The 10,263-nt window shown below is 45.1% G+C and overlaps 1 protein-coding gene across 1 annotated transcript; it reads right to left on the bottom strand.

Moving 5' to 3' along the window:
• Nucleotides 1-157: 157 nt before the first annotated feature.
• On the bottom strand, nucleotides 158-8,524 carry arl8ba (ADP-ribosylation factor-like 8Ba). The gene is made up of 7 exons (XM_018756765.1): nucleotides 8,184-8,524; nucleotides 4,295-4,375; nucleotides 3,645-3,718; nucleotides 3,368-3,461; nucleotides 2,517-2,584; nucleotides 1,377-1,447; nucleotides 158-355 (listed from the first exon to the last, which is right to left on the bottom strand). Exons 1-7 carry the CDS (start codon nucleotides 8,304-8,306, stop codon nucleotides 306-308), a joined length of 561 nt encoding a protein of 186 aa, XP_018612281.1. The 5' UTR covers nucleotides 8,307-8,524; the 3' UTR covers nucleotides 158-305.
• Nucleotides 8,525-10,263: the final 1,739 nt, after the last annotated feature.

The raw sequence follows: 10,263 nt of genomic DNA on the forward strand, positions 1-10,263 counted from the left end.
CTCTGCCCTGAATAGTAGGTTTTTGGTTTTCTCCACCAACAGTGTCATGACAACTGTAGGACACTAAGCTGTGGGCTTGATACTGAAAGTTACCACAATTTTAGCTGTGCACAGGGCAGACCACTGAGGGCACATGAAAGGGGAGGTGATTGGGGGGGGGGGTGGAGCAAGGGGGCTGCATTAAGAACAACGCTGTGGGAAACACTGCTGCGAGGAAGCCAGACCGCGGTAGGACCTCGCGGCGTGAGCAGGATGACGCGTGGGACTGATACAGCAGACGGAATCAGGAAACAGAATCTGGACTTTCAGCTCCTCCGAGACTTTGAGTGCTGTATGAGCCACTGCAATGTGATATCTGTAGAGCGAGACACACACGAGGTCAGTGCTGTCACTCAGCCATCAGTTTGATGTCAGTGTGACATCAGTTTGACAGGGAAAGGTAGGACCATCGTTTATGTACCTAGTTTTTCCATATGGTCTATGGGGATCATTAACCATCTCCTTTAAGTAGCTGCATCTCTTAAACTGAAAGCCTTATAAATATAATTTAAAATATATGGCATTAATAATATGAAATTCTGCTGAATAATCTTTCCCATAAATCACCAATCATTTGAAGCAGTGTGATGAAAAGGAGCCTTCTACTGTTAAAGTAGGTGAGAATATTACATCACACAGAAGACAGAAATGGTTGTCTTCATTTTTGTAGCATGGACTTGAGTGACTGTAGGTACTGTACTCTAGTGTACATAGCATTGTAAGTCACCTTGGATGAAAAGGTGTCAACTAAATGCTAGCAATATTCATTATAGCTTGCTTTGGAGAAGTTTGAATAAATATAAAATTACCATCCTTTAACCTGACACCTCTGTCCAGGATGAATTACAGATGACCAATATTTGCATCACATACGTATGTTCACACTGGCTCCTCAACTTATGAACATAATTGAGATCGGAATTGTAATTTAAAATGTATGAAAATAAAAATATGATGTCTCCACGGATGTCTTGTCAATGCTGACTGTGGACCAATTCATCCCGTACACATACTGTATGTCGTGCTTGTTATCGATAAGTGATACTCGAACACCAGACACAAACTGCATTTTAATCGCTACTAATGGTTGAACGTGGAAATGCAGGTTTTTCACTCTGCAACAGATACATTTAAAAAAAAAAAAACATCATGAAGCAAATGCAATTAAAAGCAAACAAATTAACCAGAAAATGTTTGTATATTCAAAAATTCATAACTTAAACAGGAGCCAGTGCATTTTTATCTGTTTTACTATGGCTTGGTCTATCGATACTTTTACATTTCTGAAGAACACTGAAGTGAAGCCGAACTATGCATGCCCATGCCCACAGACTTGCCTATGTTGTCCTTCTCCTTGCAGGAAATGGAATAGCAGCAAATTTCCCTGTCCTGAATAGCTGACAAATTCCTGCAAAAGCATACGTTAACAGCACAACAAACAAACAATCACATTAACTAAAATTGCCACAAGTATGTGCTCATAGATACTCGAAAAAAGAATGCATAGTTATATATTTGTGAAAAATTAACATTGGTCTGCATCCGAGATCTACAGTATATGCTGTGACAATTGTAAGCACACTTTTAATGTCGGTTTTTGACGTTGGAATTACTTGAACTTGAGGAAATAATGTTTTGAATGGTATCATGACATATGACTGCTTGTGATTTCCATTAAATCTGGGATGTTGTATCACAGTCATTTGATGGCAGCAATATGTAATTAATGTGTCAAAGATGCATAATGAACTAACAGTACCAACTTTTATTCCATTACATAATTATAATTACAAATATATATTTGGGGATATTTTGGCGCCAACAGCGATCGCTGCGCTGACGACGGCTTCTCGAATGATGCCAAAAAACATATGCAAATACACCGCTGAGCCCCACATGCCTGTAAGAATCATACTACTACAGACAGATGAAAAGGAATAAAAACTCATACTGCATGACTGAAGTCCTAACTGGGACAATAAGCAAACTCACATGGATGTTTCCACTGAAAATGAGAGTCTAACTTAAAAATGACCCTTAAACCTACAAGACTGTCACTCGGGACTAAGCTGGCCACTGCTGTTTCATAATAACCATGACACATTGCATTGTCATGACATTACACATACAGTATGTCCCTAAACAAAGAAAAAAGCATATACTCAGGCTGTGGCTCTAATACTAAGACAACAAAGGACAAAACTAAGCAGCCGCTTTGCGTCCGCTTGCTCCACATGGACTGCCACACACCGATCTTATGTATAATGAGGAAACCCCAGGGAATCACTCAGTTCAGACTAAAGTGGCCACCTTCACTGCATTTTACCCTAGGAAAAAAAAATGCATGAACACATAACTAAACCAGCCACACCCTATGTGCTGCAATCCATTGTTATTTGCCTCACTAATGACAAGGGAAACTTTTGCACGTGCTACAAATGAAGTTAATCCACTTCATATAAGCAGGTCATACTCACATTTTTTCAATAAGCTCCTTTTCATCCAAAGCATTTGGAAGATCTCTCTTGTTGCCAAGCACAAGCACCTGAAAAAGTTGACAAGAGTAGCAAACAGTCGCTTTTCCATCCCATGAGTCTTAGCTGTACTCAAAAAAAAAAAAAAAAAAACTGGATGAAAAACAACTAAAACCCTCAAGGTTCATTAGACTTGCACTACTTCTATGAACAAGGCCATTTCGGATGTCCTTGGGTATTTTCATAACCATGTGACTCAGTCCTCCATCGGAGAGGTCAGTCACTGCAGGGCACTTTAAGGCAGGCTGACAATTAGGACCAGGAACAGGAATGCAATCTCTGAGCTGGCTCCCACTCCGGTCAGGACTGCCAGCCCTGGAGAGAATGCCCGTCTGCAGGCTTATGCATAGAGGTGGCGCGAACTGTGTTTAGAACACAGTTCAGGGTGTGAAGGGGGGAGAAAGGGGGAAAAAAAAAAAAAAAAAAATCTGAACTCGCAGCCAATTCCTGAGTTCAGCCTACAAACAGCAGTCAGTCAAGGTTCTGTAAGAGCTGGGCCTGGAAAGGGCACCATCTGATGTACACTGTTGACAGCGGATAATGCCACACACACACCACAGCCATTTCAACCTCATTCCAAGTGGGAACCAAGGATTTCGTAGTGGTGCGAGACTTGAAAGGAGCCCTGGTGAAATGGGGAATTTAAGTCATGAGCCCTAAACACCAAATACGAACAGGGCCTTTCTCTTCACCATGACAAGTTCGATGGGCCACCTGGGTTTGGGTGTTAACAGGCTTGGAGGTCTGAGCCTCACAGCGTCACCTGCAGCCGCTTCACGCTGCCTCATACTCACAGGGATTCCTTGTAACTGTGGCTTGTCTAACAGATTGTGTAGCTCGTTTCGGGAAGGTTCCACCTTCTCACGGTCAGCTGCGTCCACCATGTAACTGAAAGAAAACATGCACGCATCAAAATATGAAACATGCAGCATGTAACAATTAATAAACAGACACAAACTGACAATGAGCACCAGTTAAATCCATTTATTATTGAAATAACTTCAAAGTGCTTACCCTTCGCTAGCCATATTTTTGCAACACAACTTTGAGTCATTCCCGCACTGTACTCACACTATGGCATTGACACCTCGACAGTACCGCTCCCACATGCTCCTGAACCTCGGCTGCCCCCCTATATCCCAGATCTGCGAACACAAACAACAGGCCGCAGCTTTCAGTCGTCATGCAGCAGAGGTCTCGATCTCTCTCATAAACCACATGTTGCTTCCCTGTTGAAAGACAAACAGCATCCACCATTTGATCGGCGTAATGTGTCTCTCGCTGTCTCATGAAGCAGATTTCCAGCACCTTCCACTACAAGAGAAACTGTCTCTGTCCTCCTCATAAAGGGGAATATCTCTACAGGGATGGTACAAGTTTGCTGAGCCCCTGCAGAGAACTCATTTCAATGTTCACCACTTAATGGAGAGCAGTGCATGTGAATAACGGTTCATTTAGGGTGTTTAAAAACAAAGTCATTACACTAGCAATGTCTCAGCGCATTAAAACTCCACATAAAGGAAAGGCTACAGTGCCGACGTACGGCATTGTGCAATTAAAATCATGCTGTTCCTCGGTACTTCCTGCTTGTGTGTAAATGCAGGCTAACAGTGTACTAAGTATGCACTTGGTCTGGCTCAGGGAGATTTGTGTTTCCAGACACAAACGGATTAAGAGAGTTGGGGAGAAGAAAAGGAGGACAAACAGAGAGTTAAGATCACCTTAATTGTAACATTGCCCTTAGTGACCTTTCTCATGTTGAAACCGACTGTTGGGATCATGTCCTCGCTGAACTGGCCAGACTGGGGGGAAAAAAAACAAGAGCAGAGAGGCAATGATGAGCCCCAATTGTATAACACAACCGATATACAGTACAATCATTTTTTCACAATCAAGAATTAGAATGACAAAATAACGTAACGTATAGATTGTCAACACGCGGGAAAACGAAGTGAATTCGAGTGACTGCAACGGAGCTCCTCCCCCACTGGAACCCCAGTAGGCCGGTACAGCAGACACTGTCCAGAGTTCACGGAGGCAACAGGCATGCACGCTTATACAATCACATGACTGTGTGCAAGTGGAAGTGAGCGCACGGGTCTTGTGACGGCTGACTCGTCCGCACGGCTGGCTTCTGTACTTCCTGCTTTACTGCCCAGTTCTTCTGAGTCAATAAATATTCAAGAGTGTGGCAGAGAATCCTAGTCCAACAGTCTGGCGTATATTAAAAGTTCCCATCGCACTGAGAAAGGATCAAACTTGCAAATTTAGCCTCTGTACCTATTCTATGACCTAAAGATAATGGACGGGTGAAGAGTGAACAAACCCTTGGCAGTCCTGCGTTGAACTTCAGTGCGATTGGAAAGATAGTGTGGATCTTTGGAACATCAGCAATTTATTTACTTGCTGTGGTATAACCAAAGTCCCACTTGCACTGCCTCTGCGCAAACAGATGAACGTAAGCTAAAAGTACAAGTTACCGTCAATGCGCAGATCCTGCTGAGCAGCATAGCCTCCCACAACGATTCCCTACCGCTCCTTCGCTTTCCAGTTCATTCCTCATCAATTCAGGTTATTCTTGCATAGTGGCATCCCCAACCAGCTGTATCACAGCACAGTAACCACGGCCTGGCACATTCAAGCAGGAGTCAGAATGACGGAATGAAATTCCCAGGGTTTCATCACCTCAGAGAGGGTCAAGAAACAGAATATTTGATGAAAAGGCTTACCACATAAATGCCAAAAGGGCAATGTACTATCTGGTAAAACACAGACATGTAGTGAACCCACTAATCCATGTCTCTAAACCCAGTGCAAAGTGATTTCACTCAGACATATCTCCTTAGCAAATAAATAGACATCCAGCAAACCTGAAAAAGCTTTGGGAACATGGCAGTAATTTTAGTGTCAAAGAGAAGGATGAGGAGAGAAGAGGAAGACTTGGCTCCTTTTCCACAGCACTCAGCAACAGCCATCAAAAGGTAGGACCTAAAACTCCTACACAGCAACTGCATCGCAATACAGCTGTGGTGGACGGAGACAGGTCATTCTGAAAAACAGAGCCACAAAACTAAAACACTGCGTGCCTCATTTGCAATGTATTACCAAATGTGCATGGGTTCACTAACAGTTTTGAATGCCCTACTTTTTTGTTCTTAATGGTTGACTTAAGCTGTCTGAAAGGTCTTCAGATATACACCAGTAACATGTTAAAAAGAACTCAAAGTCCTTGTAAGTCCTTCAGTCAAAGGATTTCTGTACACGAAACACTATAATAAACATTAATCTTAGGCAAGTGTCGTGACATATCTTCAGCTAGCTAGATGGTCCACAGCTTCAGACATCACTTTGAAAAGCCTGAAAAACATCTGGTTAATATGCATGTTTTCCAAACTGAAAACATCACCATTACCCCTCACCGACTGTCCAGTGAAGACAACGTCAATACATTACAAGGAAGGCAAAAAATTCCAAAGCACTGTAAATAACAAAAGAAGACCTCACTACAGAGACAAAAACAAGTGAAGTTCAGCTGCTCTACACTTCAAAATGACTTCACATTATGCTGGCATAACGTTGCAAGGTCCAGACAAAGAGGAACGCAACTTCAGCACAGGGTTCAGATCTTTTATTTTAATAAGTGAAAAACCTACAGGAAAACCAGAGAATCACACACAATCTAGAAAGTTCCACAGCAGGCTTGGTCTACAGAGCCAAGATGAAAACTGCTGCTGAAATAATGTAATTTTCAAAATTACCTACAGCACATCAGCTATTTTCAGTTATTTGAGAATATTCCAATAGCTGTAATTTAATATCTAAGAAATATTTATGAATTCCAGTTTCTGTATGTATCCCCAAAAAGAGAGAAAAAACAGGTACACATCAAAAAAAAACCAGGACAAAATGTAAGCAATTCTAAACTACGGTAAAAACCTGTAAGTCCCTGGCTCAGGGGCTTCCAGGGGACTTCTGCGGTCCTTCCTCTGGTCCATGAGAATGACCAGCCATGTTTCTCCCTTTCCATGGCAATATGACCACAAGGCCCAGCTCCGCAGCTCAGAAGAACATGTGTCATCCTCGTATATTCTTGCGTTTTATTCAATACCCTGCAATCTTATTGACGGGCACACGGGTGGAATGTGCAAGGAAAAAATTATTCTCTGCCAAGGAAGCGGTGACTTAAGAGAAGACACCGATATTAACTGACATTATTAAAGAGAAAACACTTGCATTACAGAAGTTACGGTTCCTTTTAGGGAACTGTGAGAAACGGAGGTGCTTTTTAGCTCACGGAAGCACGGCAATAAAGGCACAGCTCTGAGGCGCTAACCCAGGAGTGCTCTAACAGTGATTTGTTTTTGCTGGGCCTGGACTCCTCATTCCAAGAGCACACAGCCGGCGAGTCACGGTGCAGTCACACGGTGCACAGCGCTACTGCACACCGAGGGCCCCAAGCAGGGCGGTGCTGTCATCGCTGTCCTCGCTTCCCCACACACGCCCTCTGGGTTACTCTTCACTCGTTACAAACGGAGTACGGCTCCACTTGAAGCTTTTACTTGTCTCCTGTAGAACCTAGCAGGAGGAGGGTCGTCTGAGGCCAAACGATGACGTCAGCAGCCACTCTCCGAGCTCTTGCCAGCAGCTTCTCTACAACTGACAGCCAAAGCAGCAGCCTAAACACCCCTTTCCGTGGCCAAACGGAGGGCTTCGGCCCTCATACTGCTGCATAAAGATAACAACAACAACAATAAAGATAACAGTAACAATAATAGCAGTGGCCGGCTGCTACACCGGTTCTCTCCTGAACTCGCTCTGGCGGGGAGCCGCCTCACACCGTGAGTGACGAGTATCCAAACAGTGGCAGATGCGCGAATAAAACTGCTTCGGCTGCCTTTCGCTGACACGCAGGGATGGGATATGGAGGAAGATGAGCAGATGAAACGGCCTCAGGCGCGTCCATGGCCACGTCCACGGCAGATTCTCGCTGCGCTCACTTCACCTCAAAGAGGTGCGTTCACGCGCCGGCCGCCGCTTAGCCGATACGCCTCAACACACGTCACACCTCCTCTCTCTGCTGCGTGGAAAAGAGAGGGCAGGAAGGCCGCGCTCACACGTGTCGCCACGCATGTGTGTTATACAGAACCAGAACCACTCCACTGTCACTGTGTGTGGGTGAGCGTGAGTGTGTGTCGCGTGAGGAAATTGCTCGACATCACGAGTGACGAGGCGGCTCAGCAGCACCGCGCGCACGGGGGCCCAACAACACGTAGACACACACACACACACACACAGTCCCAGCGGAATATTTCCCACGGTACGGACGGACACGGCAGCTGGTAAAGCCAGGGAGGAGAAAGAAAGCGGGAGCCTCATAGGGGGGCGCGCGCGCCCTGTGTCTGTCTGTCAGTGTGTGAGAGAAAGAAAGAGGGAGATGATGGAACAGAGGCCGCCGCCGTATGGCTCGCGGACACCTCCCCGGTCCGACCGAGTGACATCGCGCGCGCGCCGCACCGCCGCTCGCTGCGCCCTTTACAGCGCGTTACCATCGTTACTCCGTCGTTAAACCGCGGTTACACAGTGAGTCCCTCCCTGCAGCCAGGCACTCACGGCTATGACGTTGACGAAGGTGGTCTTGCCGGAGTACTGCAGCCCCACCAGGGTGAGCTCCATCTCCTCCTTCCAGAAGAGCGACCTGAACCAGTCCAGCAGCCGGTTGATGAGCGCTAACATCGTGCGGTCCGACGGGAGCGGCAGCGGGACCGTAACCAAGTCTCTCTTTGTGTGTGTCCGTGTCTGTCTGCGTGTGTGTGTGTGTGTGCGCGCGCGGAGAGTCCGCAGGAAGTGCGCTCTGTCATATGACTGTGGAGCTGGAAAGACACACAACCTCCAGCGGGTGGGAAACACTGGCCTGGCAGCGTCTCACATACACAGACACACACACGGGAGCCCTCTGCAGGCAGGCAACAGTAAATGCATGAAATACCACTGAAGAAGGTGATGATGATGATGATGATGATGATGATGATGATGATGATGATGATGATGGCGATTATTATTATTCATAATAATAATGTGATACTATTGAATATTACATTTACATTTATTTATTTAGCAGACGCTTTTCTCCAAAGCAGCTTCCAATGAACTCTATGTAGTGTTATCAGCCCACACACCTTCACCAGGTGACTTACACTGCTAGATACACTACTTACACTGGGTCACTCATCCATATATCAGTGGAACACACTCGCTCAGTCACTCACAATAGTAATAATAATAATACATGTAACCGTAACACTTTGGTAGGTCAAACACAACTCATGCAGCGGAACCCTGTACCAACTGGAGACGTCCAATAGCAGAGGTCAGAAAGTCAGAGAGGAGAGAGTTGCAGCAGTCCGAATGGAATATTACTATGGCCTGGACCTGAAGCTACGGAGACTTGAGTTGTGAGTTTTAGGGCAGATCCATCAGAGAGCAGGCACGGGCCAAACCTGCTTCGCTGCTGCGCCCCACCACCTGATAATATTTACCTGATAAATAATAAAAACTACTGTATTTCAGTGCTCTTACTTTGAATGACTCAAACTACTTATAGTATAAAACCTGTCATTAAGGACTTGATATTCATGGCCAGGGAGTGTGGTGGCACAGCAGGTTTGCCTGGGTCCTACTCTGTAGTGGGTCTGGGGTTCTGCTTGGGATGCCCTGTGGTGGACTGGTGTCCCGTCCTGGGTGCGTCCCCTCCTCCTTCAGCCTTGCGCCCTGCATTGCCGGGTTAGGCTCCGGTTCGCTACGACCCTGCTCGGACAATCGCTTTCAGCCAGTGTGTGTGAGAAAGAGAAAAGATAACACCGCTGACTAATTTATGTCTCATTTCAGATATAACCTTTTACTTTCCACTTTCAGCTATGATTTGAAAGCCAACAATTTGCATTTTTTTTGTTAGAAACACAATGTTTCACTCAAGATAAGGTATTGTGGCGCGCAGCGCCGTGAGTTTGGATGGGGTGAAGAAGGACGCGGTAGCAGCGTTCATAACGAACGGTTTATTCGAACACCAACACAAGGGAAATAATACTCTCGGTTCAAGGACCCCTTTTCCTCCAGAAACTACACTTACAGCGAGCCAGCCTTAACACCCCTAAACTCTCCTAACACAGTGGCAGACGCAGGCAAGCCACCATTTCCCCCCGAAGTGGCCCCAGCGGTTACACACCATTTAACATTATTTCCCATAATGCAACTATCTACATTTAAACAGTAACGCGGGTCGTTACAGTATTATTAATTTTACAGGAACAGACACAGTGTTCAGTGCGAGTAAAACGCTTTCGGAACGAAAAGAAATGTTTACAAAATTCCTACAGTAGATGGCAGCAGCAGTTCAATAGCGAACACTGCTCTCTTTTTTTTTCTCTGTATTCCACTGTGGAGCTTCTTCAAACCTCATACATTTTTGACAAACCACAGTGAAATACTTCGTGCTTATGCTTCGCCCTCCGCGTGTTAATGTCACGTGAGCACATACGTACATTACATTATACATTATAATACAGTGTAATATGTAATGTGACGTGATTTCATAATATTGAAACATAATTATATATAATGAGAATATTCATTCTCACACATAATGGGAATATATAGTCTACAGAGTCATTAAGTCTCCCGACTCCCCTGGCTG

This window comes from Scleropages formosus, chromosome 2 (assembly GCF_900964775.1).
Source record: "Scleropages formosus chromosome 2, fSclFor1.1, whole genome shotgun sequence".
Lineage (NCBI taxonomy): Eukaryota > Metazoa > Chordata > Actinopteri > Osteoglossiformes > Osteoglossidae > Scleropages > Scleropages formosus.

Bases quoted from the DNA above. Each gene is read 5' to 3' on its own strand.
- arl8ba (XM_018756765.1), bottom strand. From the start codon at position 8,306: ATGTTAGCGCTCATCAACCGGCTGCTGGACTGGTTCAGGTCGCTCTTC. The intron at 3,462-3,644 runs GTGAGTACAGTG...GTTTTCTTTCAG, and splicing joins CGAGGTGTCAATGCCATAGT to TTACATGGTGGACGCAGCTG. The intron at 356-1,376 runs GCAAGTCTGTGG...CTCGCTCTACAG, and splicing joins CAAGGAGAAGGACAACATAG to ATATCACATTGCAGTGGCTC.